Raw genomic sequence first — 23937 nt, forward strand, 5'->3', positions numbered from 1 at the left:
AAATGTCCTTCTTGTGATGGGTAATGGGTTCGTGTGTTGTTACCCAAAGAAAAATCAGCTTTACCCAGTTTGGGATAACATACGCAAGTTTCAGAAGCATTTTATTTGAATCAGAATTTGAAATAGATTGTTTTGCTTACATTTATGGAACATGTGCTTATTTATCCAATAACAGAAGAATTTAGAAAAGCATGGAAGAACTGTAAAAAAATGTACTTTGGGGGAAATCCTTAAATCTGACTAAACAGAACTTGTAGACTGCCCCAAATAAATTGATATTCTTGGCTGTGAAATACATACACAGCATGCACACACACGCAGCCCAAATGTACCCTTTGCTCCTTTGATATGTGAAACTGAATCAGCAATTTTAATGACAATGATTCTTCAGCAAGACAATGAACTCAGGTTTAGGTGTACAGTTCAATTTATGATTCTTCAGAGAGAATGCTGCTTCTAGTTTGAGAATATAATATGCCCTATCCAATGATATTTGTTTAAAACAGATCACTTAATAACATTTCCCAAATTATAAGATATAAAATATCTGGCACCAAGAAGAAAACCAATACATCAAAATAATCACAAACCCCATTTATTTAAGTTTTGCAATATTTGTTTGTAAAATATTGAATAAATAAATACTCAAATACCTTTAGAATTAAGAGTACCTTAAAGTATGAAATGGAATAACTATCCCTATTTTCTGTAGCTATCTGTGATTCAATTTTTGAAACTAATCATGAGACCACATAACCTCATTTATAATGCCCATTATAGTTATTTCCTTCAAAATTACAGGGAAATGGGAAGATGTTCTTCTTACCATCCAATAATATGCAGGGGTGCTAAAAGTATTACTTTTCTGGCCTACCTACATTCCTTTAGAAGTGCTCATTGTTCAGCTAAAATTTTGCATTTTAGAAGAGTTTTAGGAGCATATGGATACCTTGTATTTCAGAAACTGTCTTTTAAAACTCTCCTGCAGAAACAAAGCCCACTTTAGACATAGCTCTGATTACTTTTAGAGGGTGGGTGAGCCAACATGGTATGTGTATAATGAAACAAAGTGCTAAATTTCTTCTAAAATGAAAATGAAAGCATAATGAAAAGTTTTTGTAGGATCTACTGAGTACATTAACAGACAGTAATTATACTTAATGCAAATAAGATTTTAAGCAGAAAATAGCTGTGAAACTATATATTTTACAGAAAGTATATATTTAAAAATTGATAAATGTTGCATATCCAAGTTTTGCTTCAATTTGTGAAATGGTTCAAAACAGCCAATGTTTTGGGAAACAGTACTGACTGGGGATGGTAAAACCTTTGGTTGAACATATCTAAAGGGCACCAAGTTGGAAAAGGCAAAGATGAGGTATTTCAATGTATCAGCCCAAGTACAGAATGCCACTTGTAATAACTTCTCTCCATTGTGAGTGCAATAGAACCAATAAAACCAAGCTACACATCTATACTAGGGATTATCCATTTTGAAGTGCATTAAAGGTCAACATAAAAGATAAAACTTGCAAGTTTTTCCTTGGGACAAAAAATTACAAAAACATTTCCAGCATACTAGTTACTGTTTAGCTGCCAACAAAAAGCAGCACATTACAGAAAAATGCAAGGTAAGAAACAAAACCCATCAAATTAAAATTTACTTTGGGCTACAAACCATCCTTACCTTGCAAAGATGGCTCATGTCTTAGCTATCAAAAACAATGTACAGGCTGAATAGGAAACTTCTTTTAATAGGTTACCTTGGTAACAAGGAAACCTAAAATCAAAGTCTGCAGCATAGTAGTGTCATATCTAGTCCTTATTTATTTGCAGGGAATTTGCTTTCCGAAAAGAGACGTCAGTAGTACAAGCTCCTCCACCAATAGTTGATTAAAAGAGATGATAGCAGGAAATTCTTTAATTGAAGAACCTTTGGTACATATAGTTTTCTTCAGATACGGAGTATCCAAACTTTGTATAAAAAGCTACATTTTTTGGCAGACACTCAAGAGTAATTTTGTAGCAATTTAGTCTCTTGCTTAGCAATGTAAGAGTTGACATCAATCTTTAAAAGAGACAATAAAAAGAAATAAGGTTAATTTTGCAGGATGTGAGGACAACTATTTGAGACTGCATCTAGTAAGGGGGCATGTCTATTTACACCCACTACTATTACTATCAAACAATAGCTACAATGACATTGCTGGGCAAACTTTAGATGATTGGACACTTGCTTCCCCAAAGGGACGCAGCTGACTAGAATGAAACTAGTTTTGAATTACCTGCAAAATGCTACCTATATGCCAGGTGAATACCAGAAGTTTGGCATGTAGAATGTGTTTGCTCACAGAATTTTGTTCCATTTAACAGGCATCTAGACATCCTTTATAAGTTCCTAATTATAAGTGATCACAATTATGAATTACTTACAGTTTCCCAAGCTGTTTTCCTCTGCAATCTCCACTTACAACAACATCTTCTATTCTGCCCCTCTGAAAATAAGTTAATACCATTTTAAAAGGTCAAGTTCCAGAATGTATCCAGAATGCATGCTTTTTCTTCAGTGTACATACCTTTGCGCATGAGTGAGTGAACTTATGTTCTATGACTAAGGTTGCAGTAGCTACAATCGCTCCTAGATTAGTATCTTCCACAACTGTAACATAGTAGTCCCCAGAACTCCGCATATGTTCGAAATTTTCTGTGGAAATGTAGGCAGGAATACGAATACTATTGGTAATGGATTCAACAGTTCCTCAGTATCAGGCTTTCTTGCAGCTCTGTCATGTTTGCTAGCTCAGGATGCACTGCACCTGAACTGGGACAAGCAGATGAATAGGATTGTGAGAGGATTCTATGGGAAAGGCAAGCATGTGCATTGACAGCATGGTCAAACTGGCAAACTGCCCACAAACTAATTACTTCAATTGCTATCTAAGCCAGAGCTATGGAGTCTAGAGCCAATTGATCCCTCACTCCCACAATCCGCCTGCAACAGAGAGAATAAAAAATGGCCATATTTTTAGGAGAGGGTTCTGGGCAAAATAGGTGTTTGATCCTCTTCCAAATCACAATCAAAATACAGGAAGCTTTAAGTGATAAACTATTTTCCCAAACTTTTAAAAGGGATATCTTAAGGAGTTAATCACTACAATATTTCTGTCACTGAATCTGACTTTCCTTTTCCATTTTTCCAAATAGCAAAAAAACAAAGAGATACTCACCAAGGAATTGCTGGGGGTTAACAATTCCAGTTTCAGTCAGTTGACCTAGAACTTTTAAAAAGCCTAAAAAAATGTTTTTATATTTTAGGATCTCCTTAGAGATCCTAAACTCAACAAATAATATAATAGAACCAACGCCATTCCACATAACAGCAATAAACAATAAACTTCCCCCAAAATATTTAAAGATGCAGAGAATACACCTAAATGCTTCATTCCAAAATCTTCCAAACAGCAACTAATCTTCAAATGCATTGAAGTTCTGCAGCAGCAGTGCCTGTACCCACTACGCTTCATGCTCAATTGTTTTAAGAATCATGTCAACATATTGTAGAAGGAATTACAAATGTATTTGTAAGAAAATCAAAATATTCAGCTCTGTTATGTCTTTTAATAGGGACCAGAGGGTCATAAAAAGTTTTTTTTAATGCTGCATATTCTCAGCTGCAAAAGGTTACTGTTCTCCACTGGAAAGTCATTATCATCTGAATTGTTTCTGAATTTTCTCTAGATTAAGAGAACAAGTGCTTTGAACCTTATTCCCTTTACTTTGCTCATAGAATCTAGCAATTCTAAGGTTTATATCAATAAACTTGTAATTTCACACAATCGTTCCTATGTAATTCTTCAACCATAAAATAAAGTAAGTAAATACCTCTGTTGATGTCAGCACTGCAAAGAGGTCTTAGAACTAAACCCTCTCCTGGATCCTCAGGAGAAATATCAGGAGAAAATTTCACAGTATTTTGGGTCCAATCAAGTTCTTTAAGAAGGTGAGGATCATACATTGGTGTGCTCTCGAGTTTTTTTATTGCAGCAGGCATCATGGCAACTGAAATTGAAGCAAGAACCATAGAAATGAATTACACCTTAATTCACACATTTGCCAATATTGTAAAATTCCTATCATAGGGATTCCTATAATATAATTCATTTTTAACACATTGCAATTCACAATAATTCACAAATATTTTTTGATTCATCTTCAGTATATCTCCACTGATCACTTTACCTTGTGCAAAATCTTTTCAAATTAGCATCCAGTTTCTGGCTAAGCAACATGATATATGTACTAGAATACATAAAGGATCATTTGAACTAGTGTCTGTGCAGAGAAAAAAAATATAGACTTAGGACTTCCCTTAGACTAGCTACATCATTTTGCCTTTAGTTCAAATTAAAATATTAAACTGATGCATTCCACCCAATTGGACAAGAATGGCTATGATGCAACAGACAGTAAATATTAATGCAATATTTACTTGTCATTAGATATATTTGTTGAACTAAAATATAATAGGATCTCAGATTTAAACATTCCAAGCATTGCATATATGCACATATACATGTACCTATGTACAGATATACATACACACACACACATACCCATGTGTGTATTTTTCCTTCTGAAGCAAAATTTATATTTTATAACAAAGATACATTGTGTGTGTGTGTGTGTGTACAACAAAGACTTTGCTGCAATTTATATTTAATATCTATCTAGTCAGATCCATTTATTTTCAGAAAAAAAGAATAAAACAGGTATGGTAATATTAAATAGAGTCATTTTGATGTAGCAATTTAAGGTACTAGGCTAGAATCCCAGAGACTTGAGTTCTGATTTCTAGTCCTTTATTAGGCAAAAAGCCAACTGGATGACGTTGGACCAGTCAGTCATTCAGCTCCAGTAAGACGGCAAGGGCAAACTACTTTCAAAAACTTTGCCAGGAAAGTTGCACTTAGCAAGAGTCAATAATGACTTGAAGGCATTAAAAGAGTAGCTTTGAACCAACTTGGAATTATTTCTACCCAAGACTACATCTTCATTCTTTCCAATGAAACAGGATGTTGAAAAGATATTACATAAGAGAAATCAGGACTACCTACCTCTGTAAACAGTGTAGGACAACATTTTTATGGTAAGAGACATCAAAGAAAGACTGAATTCAAAAAAGGTTCATGAGAGAAAAGAAATTAATAAAATAAAATCCCAATGTGGCCCCATGGCATGCAATATCTCAGCGCAGTGCCATCTCCTCCATTCAGAGGATGGATGAAGTAGGTAAGATGACCATCATTCCTTTGATCACCACAGATGAAGCATAAATGGCTTGACATTCAGACAACCTTTCAAACGGAACTTGAATTAACAAACTAATTTATGCTTATTCTTAGCAACTCTTTAATTAAGCATCTTATGTACAACAAGGCAGGAGAGGTTGGGAGAGGCATCTAACCAACTACAGAATGGAGAACAAACACAAATGAAGTCCCAGAAGACTACAAGCAAGTCAATATGGTCCATGAATGAACAGCTTCTCTTAATTACACAATGCCTCATGCAAAGACAAGGATTGAAAGGCCACAAAAGCTATTTCTTGGCCTGTGTTTAATTACTGCATTTCCATGCAACTTTTGAAACCAAGTACTCTTTTAAAAGTGGCTTATGATGTGTCATAGCAGGATTTTTTAAAAATAGATTTTTTAAAATCTATTCTGAAAGAAATGTTGAGGATATTTATCAAATTTTTATGCCACCTATTTCATTCTAAGAAGCGACTCTGGACAGTTTTCCAGCACAAGATAAAAGAATAATCTTGTAACACCTTTATTACAGGACATGGAAGCATCTGTGCACTCCTTGATGCTCTCTAAGCTTGGTTCCAGCTAAGAACGATTAAGACCACTCCCACCAATACTAGCAGGACAAGCCACTAGTATATAAAAAAGAATAAACTCCATTCCCTACTAGCACTGATGGTATATGAATGTTGGTATGAAAGCAAATAGCCGAGCTCAGAGAGCACCAAGAGCCACAGTTCAATCCTGAGCTACAAATATTCTGTGCATCTGATGTGCACAAGCAATGGAAAAGGCAGAGAAAGCAAACAAGGAAATAGACTCCACAATTCTGCATTGTTATTTGTCAATTACTGTTAACTAATTATGTACAAACTATTTATAAACGACAGAGAAAACTGCTTTTCCTGGGTTCGCATTATGTGACCCATCTGTACACACTAGCATTACTGATAAACCAGAAGGTGAACATTTAAAAGCCTGACTGCCCTTCGATTCTTAAACCTCCCTCAAAAGAGAGAAAGCAACAAGCGACCCTTGCCATTATAGCTTTTGAGGATAATTTAAATATTTAAATATTTAATATAAGAATGAATTTAAATAACGTGCCAGGCTCTCCCAGGATGCCGAAAATGGGGATGGAGGTGTTATAGACTAGAGCATCTCAAGCAACCCGGATCGACCTCTCGGGTCCACCAAAGGCCACCCGGGAGGCTAGAGACCCTCTTAGGACTCCTCCTCACCGAAGCTCGGTTCCGACCCCGCAGGAATCCCAGAGAAAGTCGAACTGCGGCGTCTGCCTGGCCGCTCAGTGGAAACTTTCCCCCTTCACACAATCAGGAGGAACGACACGAGGCGCTAGTGAGGACAAGGTCAGACCCGAGGAAAGGAAGGCGCTCTGTACATGGTCAGAGGCGTTCTTGTTAACCGACGAGCGCACCTTCCGTTGGGAAAGCAGATAACGGGGCCAGGAGCGTCGCCCGCGAGAGCTCCCTCTCCCCCTCCCCACCATATCCCTCCCCACTACCGAACCACCGCGCGCGCACGTCAGTCACTCACCCCCTAACGGACTCTCTCGCTCGCGCTTCTCCTCCGTCGCGCGCACTCTCCCGCTCCCCCAACGATACCGGCTTCAGGCAAGATCCGGCTCACTAACCCCTCAACGCGCAGGCGCAACTCAACCGACGTGGCAACTCCGGGAGGGCGGCGCGAGGCTTCTCCTTTCACACACAAGGGTGGTGAAAGCGGCCAATCGGAAAACTCCATCGTTGCAGCGCCTCACTTCGTACCCTCGCGAGGTGGGAAAGTGCTATATGCCCGTCCACCCGGGGGCGCGCATGCGTGGCATTGGGTTTGGTGGTGTTTTTCTGCCTTGGCATGTTGTTTTCCCGGCGGTTTATTTTCTCCCGTTTATAGAGTTTTTTAAACACTCACACATCGTCCTGATCACTATTTGGAGGGGGGGGGTCGCGTTTATTTTCCCTTCATATAAAGTGGTCTCTGGAAATACCGCTTCGCCAAAGATGATGCGGACATTTCCGGCGGGTGTAGCCCCCCCAATTCAGTCGTTTCCGAGTCTCGGAGACTGCCTGCAGTTTCCTTAACAAGGTTTTTCTTAGCCGTTTTAAATTATACCACTGTTAAATGTTTTGAATGGGCTGATTTACGCCGAAGTTAAGCCTGTAAGGTTATTGGACTTCAACTCCCATAATTCCTATTCCTCCTTGTCGTGGTTCACGCAGGCAAGGGATTCTGGGAGCTGTGGGCCTGGTCGGTGATGAAAAATCTCAATGACCACTAGATGGCAGCAAAGAGCCAGAGTTCGTTTTTATGCCTTTGACTTCTATTTGTAGCGGTTACCCGGATATTTGCGCCTCAGATTTGGCAATGTATGATAGTTGTGCATCCGCACAGCTCATACTAGATTCATAGGATGTGCGCAATTGAACAGAACTTTCCCCAACTTGGTGACAGTATTGAAATATATAACACCCATTATTTTGGCAGTGGTTTGATCTCCAAGCTTGTTTCAGTTTAGTTTCTGAACGTTTCGTTACAAGACTAGATAACATCATCAACAGGATTTTCTTATCCTATTCTTAGCTTATAAATGTTATTTTATTGGATTGTTAAGCAAAGGCATCATTGCTTAATATTTAGATGGGGACAATCTAGGAATCCCAGGTTGGAAATCCAGAGACTGGAAGGAAAGCAATAGCAAATCACTTCTGTAAGGTTGCCAAGACAATTGCAGAGTTGCACTCTCGTAGCATTTATGGGGGTTTTTTTTATTATTCAGACCCCAAAGCCATCATAATATATACTTCTGATCATTATTGTTATTTACCTTCATGATTGCTGATATGTTAACTTATTGCAGCCCAGAGTTACATGTGAGATGGGTGTCCATATAAAATGTTCAAATAAATAATATGAATAAATCAAGCTGAAGCTAAGTACCACAGTATCTTTACCTTTTTATTATTTTAATCTGAAACCTAGGACAAGCTTATAACCTACCTGTGAGCTACAGTTCCTTATCTCAGTTGGCATACAGAGGCATGAATAAATGAACACAACAGCTTAGAAGTTCCATGATGGATTTCTTCCTTACATCCTTTCTGCGTCTTTCATCTTGTACTATTTCTTCATTCTCATGAATCACCCATTACTATGGAAACATCCAAAATGATTCATCTTTTGATCTAGACAATCCATCAACATAACCCAAATATTCATTTTTGGACTAGGCACACCCAAAAGATCCCTGCTCTTTGTCTCTCAAGAGTTCAAATATTATTTGTAAACTCTATGGCAACAGTAAACTAGTCTTCCTTTGCTTGATATTTTCCAGTTATAATGGACTACATTTCCTATCATTCCCAGCCTCCATAAACGTTTATTCCATGAATTATCAAACAGGACCCTGTAAAGGATGAAACTCATTAGTAAAATCCAAGGATTGAAGGATACAAGATATTCCAAAGGGAAACACACCAGAGGCCAGTGAAATAAGAGTAGCCTTAATTTCCTGACGAGAATGATTAATATATGGAGTAGCTTGCCTCCAGAAGTTCTGGGATTTCCATCAGGTTCGGTTCTATTCCTATTCTATTCTATTTCTATTCTATTTTCTATTCTTGATTAATTTGAACATGAGGGTGTAGTTGAGATTGTTTGGATAAGAATATAAGAAAGAAAGAGAGAAACATTGTGAGTAAGGGTAGGGTGAGGTTCAGTGGTGGGTTCCTACCGGTTTGGACTGATTCGGCCGAACCAGTAGTGGTTTGGCGGCTTGGGTTGCTGGAACCGGCAATGACCCAAGCCTGCCACGTCCCTGAACTGGTTCTCCATCTTGTTTTTCAATTCTGTGCATGCGCAGAATAATTTTTATTGTACTGCGCATACGCACGAAGTGCACCCATGAATGAACCAGCAGTAGTGGCTGCTGGAACCCACCCCTGGTGAGGTTGCTATAGATTTATCAAACTAGGCAGAAGGTCTCATGGACCATGTGTTCTATAGGCGAAACCTAGTGATAATAAGAGATTCAGATATTGTTAGGAAAAGTGAAAATGGCAGGGTTTCCAAAATATCTCACTGATCTTGCTGATAGTTTCATTTTCTAGAAAGCTGAAGAACAAACAAGAGGATTTGCTGGATTCAAGTCTAACCAATAGAGAAGAGTTAGTTGAAGAAATAAAGACAGTTGCAACCTTGGGGGAATTGAATGCATTATTATAGAGTTCAGAATATTACTGAAAGAGAAATTAGAGCATAATTATATGCACAAACAAGATTTCAGGACATTCAATTCAAACTTAAAAGAAATCCTAGGAGGATCCCATGGGCTGAAATCTATTTTGTGACATCAGATTTTTATGAAACTCGCCCAATTTTGTAAGAGGGAAAAAGTAACACACATACAATATATTTATCTTTTGCTATGGATACTGATTTCTGGACTGCAGATTCTGTGTGACATTTTCCCTCAACTTAATGTCTCACAGATTTTTGGAGTTAAAATTTCCATCCGCCTCATGAAGTATGACCACCACATTGTGGGGATTAATAGAAATTGTGATTTCAAAAGTTAGGGTAAGAAAGCCTACATCTTTGTTTCGTGTTTTAATGCTCAAATACATTCCCTCCAGTGGAAATATTTGTAAGTGTCTGAAAATTATCCACAGAAATCAAATGTGCTGGTTGGTTTGTTTGAGATGAAATTTTTGCCTATTTTCTGGAATAGCTAACATTTTAAAACATACCTCCTATTTCAATGAATGTCTTAATAGGAAGATCTCCAGCCCTAACTCATCCCTACTAAATTTTTCTTAAGGATAGAATTTTTGTAATAGGGGCTTTGTGAAAGGACCCATCCAAAGAAATGTAGGGTGGAGTTACAGAAACATACATTTCTAAAGTTCTTTAATGATATCTAGTACACTGTTTCCCAAACTTGGCAATTTCCAACTGTGTGGACTTTAAATCCCAGAATTCCATAGCCAACATGGCCCTCATTGAGAATTCTGGAAATCGATTGAAATACCTGGAAAGTTGTCACAGTTGGAAAACATAGATTTGGTCCAAGTTAGAAAAACCATCACTGAAACACCTTGGTTATTTCTATAGGAAGAATGATGAGCATTTGGTCCTTAATTTTTACGTAGTTATATTGCAAATGTTAAATAAAAGTTCAAATATCATGCTAAACCTGGGATTGATTTTAGACAAATCATATGGTAAATCATATGGTTTCTTTGGTTATGATGTGAAACGCTGTGTGAAATCAGCCAACATGCTCTGTAAATACCGTAATTCAAAATGGAATTTGACTTCCTGAATTTTTCCAAGACAAGATTCCCTCAGGAACAAATAAACTTTCTGATCCTACTAGAGTGGGATTGGGGAAGCAAAGGGGTGCGGGGGAAACAGGAAATACCATGAGATTCCATAAGGGAGGAATTTGAGATAAGCTTAATCTACACTGTCTTTATGGTCCAGGCATCTATTGCTACATTTATCGTTCCTTGGATATTAAGTATAATTGAATAGCAAAAACTTTATATCTTGCATCACTTGAAGAAGCTAAAGGGAAACTGTCTCTTCCAATTCTACACAAATTGTTAAGGATTTATGTCCAGACAAGAATTTTGGTAGAAGATGGGCACATTTCTGTGGCAGTTTCATGAAGCATACCTAACTTCTCACTGTGGATGATTCTTAATTCAACAGGAAAAGCAGTGGGGAGATTAAGGAAAAGGTAATTTAGAAAGAAAGCATATTTGATCAACAAGTTGTCTGCCTTTAATTCTGGGACAAGAAATATTAACTGACCACTGCAGTTTATGATCATGAATGCTGGGAGCCAGCTAATTACTGCATTCAGAGGATCATCCCTGGAAGACTGCACTGTTCCTCTGAGGTCAAAAAGCCTTAAGTACCCCTTCTCCCACCATCCAGGATATATCCAGGATATGAGGTGCCTATGATAGTGACCCAAGCAGAAACATTCCAAAGTACTGTTGGAAGAAATGTCCTTCTGGGTTCGGTTCCAAGTGGGGGAAAAGACACGGGAACCATGAAGGCTGTTTGGAAAGATGGTTTAATGGTGGACAGGATCACATACTTTGGAGCTCCTGGGTGAAAAGGGGGATCACATGCTTCAAGATGTTGGGTGAAGAAGAAAAAGGGCCAAGATGCTGAGAGTCCCTGAGTTTTATACTCTCTTCTGGGCTCCACTTCCTCTTCCTGTCCCTGTGTAAGAAATGTATTCTGACTGGTTGTCAGACTTCCAGGGGTGGGGTGGGGGGTCTTAGCTAACTTTGTAGGCTGTCCTGAGACCCAAGCTTGTTTGCCTTGCTGACTGATGTAATCTTCCCAGGTGTCATGTGGTGAGATGGATAGCAGGTTAATCCTACCTGTTATGCAGACTAGACTGGCTCGGGCCTTAATGGCCCATTGACAAAGGTGGGGGGAAGGAAACTGCAGGGAGCTGTTTTGTCTTTAAAAACATGTTTCTGCTTTTCTCATCCAGGGAAACATAATGATCTGCCTTTTTAATATTTCCTAAAATATTTCATTTTTCTAGGAGAGGGAGGGGGTGGATGCTTACTTCATACGGTACAAAGATCCTGTTTAGATGGAGAAAGAATTTTGCATTCCCAAAAAACAATTACACCGTGGTTTTGAATGCTGGGGAAAATTTTACATTCCCAATTAGAAATTTCCCAATTCCACACAATAAGTAACAACTGTTCAATTATTCCATTGTAAACAGATACCCAGAATGAAACATGAACGCAAGACCTCAAAAACAGCTCACTGGGATAATTATATAACTCCTTATTACTCACTGCAGACTTGCTTCATTGTGGTTTGTTCAATGTGTTGCAAGTAGCTGGATTCATATAATGCATTATAACAAAATAAAATAAATTGTGTTAAAGCTTAAGGGGTTGAACGAACTTCCTGTTTAAATGCATTTAGGGACCAAAATTCAGAAGTGAAATGTCTTTCATCCCAATTTGATTTGTTTATCTTGTCTATTCCAGTGTTTCTCTAGTTCAATTAGAAAAGCTTTATAATTGTACTTATGCAACTAAATGAGATGGTGCAGTTCATATTGTAGTGATAATGGCCATCTGATATTCTGCAGCATTCTTCCCAGGAGTGCTGGGACTACTGCTTCCAAAATTTGGGAGTTCTGAAAGTTGGAGTTCTCATATATCTAGGGATGTTTCATAGATTGCTTCTGATAAGAAAAATACACAATGCTCACTTTAGCCCAATTGTCAGTTAATGCACCAGCCTAAAAAGCAACTCTCTGAGACTCCGTCTAATTTACCTAACAAAACTAAATGAAGTTAGCATAGTGGGATTTTCTTTTAAGTAAACCTATTTAAAATAGCAGGCTGTGTCAGGAATAACTAAATAGGTTGACTGTGCCGGTACACTGCTTGTATCTCCAAGATAGTAGCAACAAGGCTTGCAAGGGAATCTCCAGATTACAGATCCTGCCTCACACAGAACATTATAAACATTTTTGGAGTACCATTGGGATTTGGCTGTTCTTGTGGCTTGCAGGACAAAATGTTCCAGATTTGATGATCCTTGCATTTATCATTAGTAAAGAAAGACTCTATGTGGCGTGGTTACAATTAAAGTGGTAAGCTAGCTTACTTCAAGAAAAAGTAATGATCATATATGCTCGATATGACACCCAGTTGTATGACTCTGGTAGAAAGAAGTCAACCACTGGGGAACACAGTTTATACTGTTGGAAGAAATGTCCTTCTGGGTTCAGTTCCAAGTGGGGAAAAAGACACTGGAAACATGGTGGCTGCTTGGAAAGATGGTTTAATGGTGAGCAGGACCACATGGATTGAGCTCCTGAACAGAAAAATGGAATCACATGCTTCCAGATGTTGGGTAAAGAAGAAAAGAGACTTAGATGCTGAAAGTTCCTGGTTTTATGCCCTCTCTCACCTTTGATCTTGAGCTTGTATTCTGACTGGTTGTCAGACTCCCATAGGGCCATGGAGGGGCAACTCTATAGGTTGTGAGTCCACATTTGTTTGAGCATTGCTTCTTCCCAGGTGCCCTGTGGTGAGATGGGTAAAGGGATAATACTATCATGCCTTAATCCCATCACCCTGGAGCTGAAGTGGGGAGATCTTTGTTATGTAGAACAGAGTGACCCAGGCTTTTTTAATGGCCCATTGGCAAAGATGCGGGCTATTTAGAGTGAGTCTGCTTCCTGCCTAAAAACATGTTTCTCCATTTCTGATCCAGGGAAATATAATAATCTGCCTTTTCAATATTTCCCAGGATATTTCAGTTTTCTAGGACAGGGGTGGGTTTTAACTTCGTACAATACTGGCATACTTTTTGGACAGCATAAAGACTGAAGGAATACAGTAATTAAAAACATTGAGTATCTTCTGTCTATACCAGTCTTGAGCTTTGCCAGCAGATGTTTTTTCTGAGCTTTCCATGCTCCGGAATCCAGATGTCTGCTTTCAGGAAAACAGCAAAATCTCATCCTCTCTTGTCCATTCTTGGTTTCCTCATGAGCCAATCTCAAATCTTCTCTCCCCCCGCCCCGCCCAAGTGGTTCTATCAAAGGATCTCACTTGGCCAGGAATTTTCCATTTCTAATCCTAGGGGATATTCATATAGGAAGCATATATATGTAAACAACAGTCCCACCCCCATTTATTATCAACATCTCACATTCCAAGATACGCTATCTCTGGACAGGAATGGCAATGTTGACATTATTTCTGGTGCAATTCTTGTAAATTATAGTTGTTCTGATTAAGAGCAGGGATGGGAAAGGTTTACCAATACATCTAAATGCTGAGGAATGGATCAACTCCAGATCCAGTAACATCTGGATGGCCACTGCTTTTCTTCCCCTGATTTAGAAAGTGGCATGTTTCCTGTAGTTATGTTTCTTATTCTATCTCATGCCAAAGGCAATGAAGTAACTGAATTCTTGTTGAGATGAAAGAATCCTGCCATCTCCCTTCCATCTGCTTAATAACTCTTGATCAGTTAATAGACACATGTTCAGTGAGCACTTGAAACACTGTATGTGGCTGATATTAATTTAAAGCTATTCTTTCTGGAACCCTATTCTTGAAATAGTTATGATACAATATTGCTTTACATGCTTATGTGCTTAACATTTAGTTACCAAAGGAATGGATGATCAGGAAATTACATGAAAACAACTTCTGCATGCCTAAGAAAAAAAAAGAAAACTTGTTTAAAAAAACCACACCAAATATTGACTAAATTAATTTCATATATTTTTCTGTTTTAGATGGTAAGGTGTTTCATAGTGTCATCTTGCTTCAACAGAATAGAAATATGTAAGCAATATGATGATTTCATATATATATATATATATATGTATGTATATATACAACCCAAATGTAACAAAGGCAACAGTAAAAATAATGGCTTTCTGTATGGATGGTCTCCTGGGGTGAGCCGATAGACAGAGAAAGGAAGCAGTATGCTTCCTCCCATATTTGGGCATACCAGGGGTTGTGACACGACACAATACATACATACATACATACATGCATACATACATACATACACACACACACACACACACCTACATACCATGGAATCAAATTTATAATTACTCTGAGTATATTAAAAACACTTTCTATTCAAAATAATTTCTTAATTATGCAGTTTTTAGTTTTGCTTTTAAAAAGAGTTCCGTATCAATGCATGATTCTTTTACTCCATTGTTCCTGCTTGTTCTACTCAACAGAATCTTTCTTTAGGGCTCCTTGGTGCTTTCTGAGCTTGATTGTTTTCTTGTAGATGTTTCCTTACCCAAACTAGGCAACATCATCAGATATTTGGATAATAAAATGTCTGAGAGCCATAGAGCATCAAGAACCTCTCCTATCAACTCTGAGCTACAAATATCCCCCTTTAAAGTCTTTCTTATTGATTAGCATTGCCAAGAAGAGCTGATCTTCCTGTGATGTCCTCCATACTCTAAAGAAGAAAGTTCTTAGCAAGACAAAATCAAGGAACCTACTCCACAAAAGCTATTTCCCAACACAGGAGGATAAATGAAATCTCCCATCACTACAACTTCATACTTCTTTGGAATTTTGGCTGGATGCTTTTTGGAAAACATTGACTACACCAGGGGTCTCTGCTACTGGAGGAGCATCTGTCTGGAAGCACTTAAAAAAAAGGTGGTCCAATGAAGACTATGTATTATTTTTAAGAAATTGACCTCCAATTTACTTGATCTTTCAAGGCAAGGAAGCTTTTGTCATTTCTCCACTGAGGATTCCTACACACCCAACATATTAATTTTTGGAGTTTACGAAAGAACAATTTTCTAGTAAGCATCCATCAGATTCTAACAGTAAAAAACGAGGAAACAACTCTCCCTCTCCAGTTGTCTTCTGATAAAGATGAGCTGACCAAGATGTTTATTTTTGAGTTGAAGGATATGAGGTCTTTGCCCTTCTCATTATCCAGGGTCTTTAATTAGAGCTCCCTACCCCAGCAAAGAGTGAAATCTGCTTCCTGTGCAATGAAAACAGCCAATGAAAAGGAGAAATAGTAGAATACTATTAGGTTTCTTTCTTTTAGCCTGGTGATGCAAAGAAATATTCTGACTTCCTTTTTTACCTGTAAAGGACATTTTTGCACTTGGATTTTTTTTCTCAAAGGAGAGGAGAATTTGGATGCAATTCACATGGATGGGGGTGGTATTCTTGCATGTCACCTGTTGAGTTAGCAAGTGGCCAAGAAATGGGTATGAAAAGTTTATTTTCCCACTGAGATAGCAATAGCACCACTTAATATGTGCCACTTTATATGCCACTTAACAGTGCTTTACAGCCCTCTCTAAGCGTTTACAGCATATTGCCCCCAACAATTCCTTATTTTACCCACCTCGGAAGGATGGAAGGCTGAGTCAACCTTGAGCCTGGTGAGATTTGAATTGCCAAATGGCAGGCAGCCGGCAGGCAGCAGAAGTAACCTGCCAGTACCACACTCTAACCACTGCGTCACTGTAGTTAGATATCTCATCACTGGCCATCAGCAACCTCCCTGGCCTCTGCCATTCTAGTCATTCCAAGGGAAGACCCCGTGGGCGAAATTTCTCCCATTGGATCTTTTCAGTTTGGGAAGTGGGCAGCCAAAGAAGCTCCAGAATGGTGTCTATCTGAAAATGACACTAGTAACAGTAACCCCAACTATCTTCAAAAACAGAAGAAACATCCCACCAAGGGAAGTAAGAAAAGAATTTCTAAGCATCTGAGAATAAAGTCTTAAAATAAATCTCTTTTCCAGGAGGAGAAGTCTTTGAAACACTTCCAGGATAGCTGTCTGTCTGACACAGAGTTTTTAGGACATCCACAACAATGATATCAGAAAGTAAAACCTCCTTTGAGCTGCATTAAATTCCTGGGGACTTCATGGACACATCCTGTAATCTCCCCATGAAAGAATTAACATCAGCATAGTTTTTGGGGAATCAGTCACATTGGTTAGCACAACCTTAAAACACGGGAAGAAAGCAGCAGTACAGAAGAAGATATTTGTAGCTCAGGGTTGAACAGTGGGGTTCTTGGTGCTCTCTGAGATTGGTGGTTTCCTTGTAGACATTTCATTACCCAACTAGGTAACAACATCAGTGCCCTGGCGATGCATGTGTGCATTGTTGATGTTACTAGTTTGGTAATGAAACGTCTACAAAAAACCCACCAAGCTCAGAGAGCATCAAGGACTCCAACAGATACACAATGATAAAAATAACAATATTGTTAAAATATTGGAAGAACAGTTTGATCGCGAACAGCAAGGCAGTTTCTCTATGTACTAGAACTTTAGTAAGGAACAGCTGATCTTGAAAGGGACACCTGCGTGTAACTCCCTGGAGTCCCAAAGTATTGAAGTTGCAGTTCCTGGAGGATAACAGTTTGGGGAAGAGAACTGTTTTTACCCTCAACACATTTAGAGAGGATTGAGTTAAGAAAGGAAATTTTTTTAGTGAAAGGGTTGCTTTGCCATTACTAAGTAGATTAGTTTTGCCCGCTCTCTTAAATTATGCCGCTCTACATGGGGCTGCCCTTGAAGAGCATTCGGAGACTTCAGCTTATCCAGAATGCAGCCGCGCGAGCGATTGTGGGTGCACCTCGGTACACCCACGTTACACCTATCCTCCGTGAGCTGCACTGGCTGCCTGTTGGGCTCCGGACGCGCTTCAAGGTGCTAGTCGTAACTTTTAAAGCCCTACACAGTATCGGACCTGGGTACTTGAGAGACCGCCTGCCAATTACCTCCCTACGACCAATTAGATCTCACAGATTAGGCCTCCTCCAAATACCATCTGCTAGCCAATGTCGACTGTCGACCCCTCGGAGGAGGGCCTTCTCTGTGGCTGCTCCGGCCCTCTGGAACGATCTCCCCGTAGAGATCGGGACCCTCACCACACTTCAGGCTTTCCGCAAAGCCATTAAGACCTGGCTGTTCCGGCAGGCCTGGGGCTGATGAGTTCCCAGCCCCACTTGAATTGTTGTGACTGTTGTTTTTGTTTTTAACTTGTTTTGTCTTTGTTTTGTTGTTTGTATTCCACCCCCCACCTTTGTTTGTTAGCCGCCCCTGAGTCCCTCGGGAATATGGTGGCATACAAATGGAATAAACATTTCCAAACATTTCCAAACATGCCAATTTATGCATTATTTGCTTAGTAAATTTAATAGACATGGGGAGTATAGGAACACACACCCCCACAATCCAAAATAACTATTTCCCCATCACCCCACCCACCTTTGTGGGGGCCCAGTGAGTCACTCTCATGAAGCTACTGGTTAATCTGTCATAAAAGTCCAGTGAGTCATCACACACACACACATACACCAGCTGGAGCTCATGTGGTTTTTCATATGTGCTGTAGGAACTTTTTAGTTTAGAGTTTTAGATCAGACATCTTCATATGGCTTTATTATTCTGTTGCTCAGAATAACAGTTTTGGTCTGTTTTTGCTTTTATCTTAAAAAAAAACACCTTAAAAACAGAAGCCGTTCCATTTTCCATGAGAAGAGGTTAATCATAGCAGTTGCCAAATTCAGATAAGCCTTCCTATTAGCATTCATTCTCTAAACGTGCGTCACATTTTCTCAACAAGGCGCTCAATTTGAGCAGTCTCACCTCCTGTCTCACCTCCTGTCTCAGTCTCACTGCGCCGAGGTGGCACAGTGGTTAAATGCAGCACTGCAGGCTACTTCAGCTGACTGCAGTACTGCAGTTCGGCTGTTCAAATCTCACCGGCTCAGGGTTGACTCAGCCTTCCATCCTTCTGAGGTGGGTAAAATGAGAACCCAGATTGTTGTTGGGGGCAATATGCTGACTCTGTAAACCGCTTAGAGAGGGCTGAAAGCCCTATGAAGCGGTATATAAGTCTAACTATTGCTATTGCTGTTCAGCAAAGAAAAATGGCTAAGAACTGGATTAAGGGAGAGTGGTTTTGAACCTTCTTCACCAAATAATGGTCTGGTTGTCTAGAGCAGGGGTAGTCAACCTTTTTATACCTACCGCCCACTTTAGTATCTCTGTTAGTAGTAAAATTTTCTAACTGTCCACTGGTTCCACAGTAATGGTGATTTATAAAGTAGGGAAGTAACTTTACTTTATAACATTTATAAAGCAGAGTTACAGCAAACCCCTACCGCCCACCATGAAAGCTGGAACGCCAACTAGTGGGCGGTAGGGACCAGGTTGACTACCACTGGTCTAGAGGTTATGCTACCTGTGGTCCAATACAGTAGTATATACCTAGTGGGCACTAGGCTAGAGAAATCTCTGGGAAAGTTTTTCCCACATCTGCATCACAGTCTCTGAGTTTAAAGCACCTTTCTTTGTTTCTGTTCTTAGTTAAACTTAGAGGCACACTTCGTTCTTCTGTTGAAAGAAAAAGAAAGCAAGGATAACAAGTAAAATATATCTGAATGCAAAAAGAGTCTTTTTGGCAGAGGTAAACAAGCTTTTTCACCTTGACGGTATAATTCTGAGTGGTGGGTGAAGACCACACGTCTCTATGCAGATTTACCAACAATACCCCTCACTACCTCACTCACCCCACTCACAACCTGTTGTGGCTCGCTAGCGGTCAGCGGAGCTGGTGGCAGACTCAGATAGTGACGAGTCCTGGAGTCTGAGTGCTCTGTGTCGGAGGCAGAGATAGGGCCAGGGCTATCCAACAGTTATCAGCTGCTTTCAGAGTCGGATATCAGTGGGCAGAAGAACAGCTGGGACCTGTTCCCAATGTGTGCATGCACAGAGCTGCCAGGAGAAGGGAACAGCTAAGGAACAAAGGCCAACTCTGGAGTAAAGGCCCAGGTGGATGGGGAATGGCCCCTCCCATAGTGAATAAAGAGGAGCAAAAGGGGAGGGGAGTTTGCAAGAGACAATTAATTCAATTCATTAGGGTGAAGATCTGTTCCTGACTTCTTGCCAAGTAATTGCTGCTACAGCATGGCGTTTGGAAGATATCGGCCTGGCAGCTCTCCAAGCCTGATAAAGGTCTGTAGTTATGAAATCTTATGAAAGACTGTTTGCTGGAACTTTGCTGGAGAGGAATTCCCTTCAACCTAATTAAAAGAGGTTTTATCGGGACGAGGAATCTGCTTCATGATCTTGGGAGGGCTACGTTAGAACACTGCACCTCCCTGCACTGTTTACATTTTAGTAGGGTAATAATACTCATCTCCCCACTTCCCACAATCCACATAAAAGTGAGGAAGATACATGACAAATCTAAGTGGCCAGAAATTTATCCCTCCTGAATAAAAGGGAGAGGGATAAACAGAACTCTGTTAGTTTCTTACCTAAATCAAGTCTGGGCTTTAAAGAACCAAGATAGGAAATATATGCTTTTGAGCTTTCATGTTTGAGAAGACTCCTGAGAATATCATGGATAGCCATGAAAACAAATAAATGGATCATTGAATAAATCAACCAGAGTTCCCATTCGAGGCAGAAATGACCAAGGACAGATTATTATATTTTGGGGCAAATCATGAGAAGACCTACCTCTCTTGAGAAATCTATAAGGCTGTGAAAGTTGGTAGGAAAGATAAGGGTGACCAAGCAGCAAGTTGAAGCTTGGAGCATCAGTAGATCCACCCCAGTCTGGAAAATTTCCTTAACATGGTGGTGAGGGCACTGCTGGAAAGACAAATCTCAAATCTCAAGTTCTTGCCAGACTTCTTTATTACAGCTTTGCATCCCAGCTGGAGCTTCTGAAAAGTCCCTGCTGAAGGGCAAATACTCAAACTTGGCTTCAGGGATAGGGAGCAGCGAAGCAAAGGGAAGAAGGACCAAGGGGTGAATTTTCTCTGAATCTTCCCACAGTTGGTCTTCCTAATCGTTTTAGCAGATGGAAACAGATCATTTCCTCTTGGGGTCCCTAGATGGCAGTAAAGAGTTATCGCCAGCCCTTCTAAGAATCTACGTAAATCTCATCACAATGGGAGAAAAATGGACTACTGTGTTCTTATTTATGTGTGTGTGTATCTCTCTCTATCTATCATTTATCTACCTCTCTATCATCTCTCTATCATCTCTCTCTCTCTCTCTCTCATCTATCTATCTATCTATCTATCTATCTATCTATCTATCTATCTATCTATCTATCTATCTATCTATCTATCTATCTATCTATCTATCTACCTACCTACCTACCTACCTACCTACCTACCTACCTACCTACCTACCTACCTACCTACCTATCGGATGGACCCCTGATCTAGATGATTATTGGGGACAATATGCTGACTCTGTAAACCGCTTGAAGAGTGTGAAGCAGTATATTATACACACACACACACACACACACACACACACACAAACACACAGACACACAGGTATTGCTATATAAAACACAGTAGTCCATTTTTCTGGGAGTTGAAGTCCACCAAGGCTTAAAGTTGCCATGGTTGAAGACCCCTGATCTAGATAGCCAATTAATTTTTTCTAGTTCAGTGATGGTGAACCTATGGCACGTGTGTCAAAGGTGACACACCATGTTTGGGGAGGGGGGACATGCCAGCAATCACCTACAGCCGACAATTATTTTTAAAAGCACGCTCTGTTCTCACATGATTTTCAGAGGTTGTGCAAGAATGGGGTGTGCTGCCATGCAGTCTCTGGAAGGTGCGCGAGAGGCCTGTGCTCTCGTGCAGCCCACAGAGCCTGGGAAAATTGCGTGCGAATGGGACGTGCTTTTGCAGTGTTTAACGGCTGCAGAAGCCGCAGAAGAGCATTCTCCAAAGTTGTTCTGGACCAGCCTCAGGTAGGCCGCAGGGCTCTGTCCGCAGGAAGTACACACCCAGTAAAGATAAGTAAAACATGGCAGATCCTGGGGATCCTGTCGGCCGTAGGGGCACCATTCCCGAGGGCTCATGTTCCTTGTGAATTGGCATGAAGTAGCCTTTTGGAGTAGCAATAGTAGCACTAGGACTGAAATTGAGGCTTGAGAATATACTTCAGGCCCAGCCTCAGAACCTGCTACGGAGTGTCACTGTTCAGGATGGCCTAGATGAATTGGGGGGGGGGGGGAGGGAATACAATTGTTTCTCTTTTGTTCAAGTTGTGCTTGTGAGGGACACACACACATATATCAGCAGTCGTTAGGCATTTTCCAAATCTTTGACATGCCGAGCCCAAAAGTTTTGCCATCGTTGCCCTAGTCAGAAAACTTGCTTCCAAATGCATCTAGATGAGCATGCAATAAAATTCTTGTTATATAATTTATTCAACTGTTTTCTGGATTCACATGATATATTGACAAATTAACTCCATGAACTGGGTAATACACACTAAACTAAATGAATTAGGCTAATTAATGTCCATTGTATGGGGCAAAATTAACCACTTTTATTAATCTCTCATCTATCTATCTATCTATCTATCTATCTATCTATCTATCTATCTATCTATCTATCTATCTATCTATCTATTTTTATACACCTGATAATCAGTGTAGAATAGAGACATTCAATTCTGTCGTTGTTTATCTGAACCATGGTTTATGATGAGAATAGTGAAATTTCCTTGGTTTACATGTATACTGAGCCAAAAAAATAATCAACCACATTTTGGCCTGGTGTATCATGTGAATCTGTAAGTCCCTAATATTTGGCTCCATGTATATTTGACTCTATCACAGTTGTTGTCTCTTCAACCTCTGCCTGCAGTTTCTTACATAGTGATCACAGTGAGGGACTATCCTGCTTTAATTAGCCGCATCACTTAATTACTCAACTAGCCATTTCATTGGAAACTGCTGAGTTGAAGGCCTACACAAAGATCAAGGCAATATACAACATAGAAAGGAAGGCAATTGAAACAGCTGAACTCAATGCTGGGAATTAAGATATGAGAAGGAAAACAGGTCAGCCAAAGGCCATGGGAAGGAGGACAGCATTTTTAAGAAATAATAATCTTGGTTCCAAGTGGACAGTAAAGAATGCATGAAAAGGATTACCTCATCTCCTATTCCAAACACACATATATTTGCTTTAAGATTCGTTTATTCTACCAAATATTCAAGGTGTGCTCCACAGCTCCTCCTATTTCCTTACTCTAAGCCAGTCCACCAATAGGTAACAAGGGACAGAATATTTAGAAAGCTGTTGGACATCCTTAATTTTGGTGCTAATTTTGGGGATTAGAAGAACAGAAGGAAAGTTTTTGTTTAACCAGATCAAATGCCTATTTGGTTACACATCCTGTTTCCCACAGTGATCTACTAGATGCTTCTGGAAGTTAACAAGCAGGATGTGAATACAACTCTACATCCTCCTGTGACTGGAATTCAGATAAATACTGGCTATATTCATGTTGGCTTAATCATGATTTATTACTAACTAGATTTCAGTTTTTAAAGGAAGCAGATGTCATGCTGCCCAGAAACCAGGAAAGCATAATTGGTGCTCTTGATATTAAAGCAGTTCTTCATAGGACTGACTTGATTTAGCTTTCCTTTCATATACAGCACAGTGTCAAACTCACGACGTCATGTTGTCCCCACATGACGTATCACAATCCCCCCCCTCGCTAAACCAGGGTGGGTGTGGCCAGCACATGACGCATCCGGCCCACGAGTTTGATACCCGTGATATCTAGAAATTCCCAAGAAAACAATTGGAGGTGGGTACCATTTTCATGCAATAGCCTCAAAAGAAGAACGGATGGATATGCTTTCATGAAACTTTACCTTAAACATGGTGCTTTTGCATAGAGAATTGTAGAACATCTGAATGCAACCTTTGTTTTTCAGGTCGATCCCCCTCTTACTGGTTATCTTGTTACATCATTTTAGAACAGTGCTTCTCAAGCTGAGCAAGGATAAACATTAATAGTATTCCCCACTGCCAAATCCAATTCTGGGAGTTGAAGAGCACACAACCTAAAGTTGCTGAGGCTGAAAAGCACTGTTTTAGAATTCTGTTAATCATACTTAAGCACTGAAGGTGAACTTCGTATTTGTGTTTTGTCATTCACGATCATTTGAGCAATCATTATATGCTAGAGTAAAAAAAAAAAAACCTGACAGCAGCTTCCAGCAGTC

At 39.7% G+C, this 23937-nt stretch overlaps 1 protein-coding gene across 1 annotated transcript; it reads right to left on the reverse strand.

The window, feature by feature from the left end:
- Nucleotides 1-579: 579 nt before the first annotated feature.
- On the reverse strand, nucleotides 580-6982 carry GNPNAT1 (glucosamine-phosphate N-acetyltransferase 1). Its single transcript, XM_032236588.1, has 6 exons — nucleotides 6867-6982; nucleotides 3883-4059; nucleotides 3228-3290; nucleotides 2577-2704; nucleotides 2434-2495; nucleotides 580-2068 (listed from the first exon to the last, which is right to left on the reverse strand). Exons 2-6 carry the CDS (start codon nucleotides 4052-4054, stop codon nucleotides 1921-1923), a joined length of 573 nt encoding a protein of 190 aa, XP_032092479.1. The 5' UTR covers nucleotides 4055-4059; nucleotides 6867-6982; the 3' UTR covers nucleotides 580-1920.
- Nucleotides 6983-23937: the final 16955 nt, after the last annotated feature.

This window comes from Thamnophis elegans, chromosome 1 (assembly GCF_009769535.1).
Source record: "Thamnophis elegans isolate rThaEle1 chromosome 1, rThaEle1.pri, whole genome shotgun sequence".
Taxonomy (NCBI): Eukaryota; Metazoa; Chordata; class Lepidosauria; order Squamata; family Colubridae; genus Thamnophis; species Thamnophis elegans.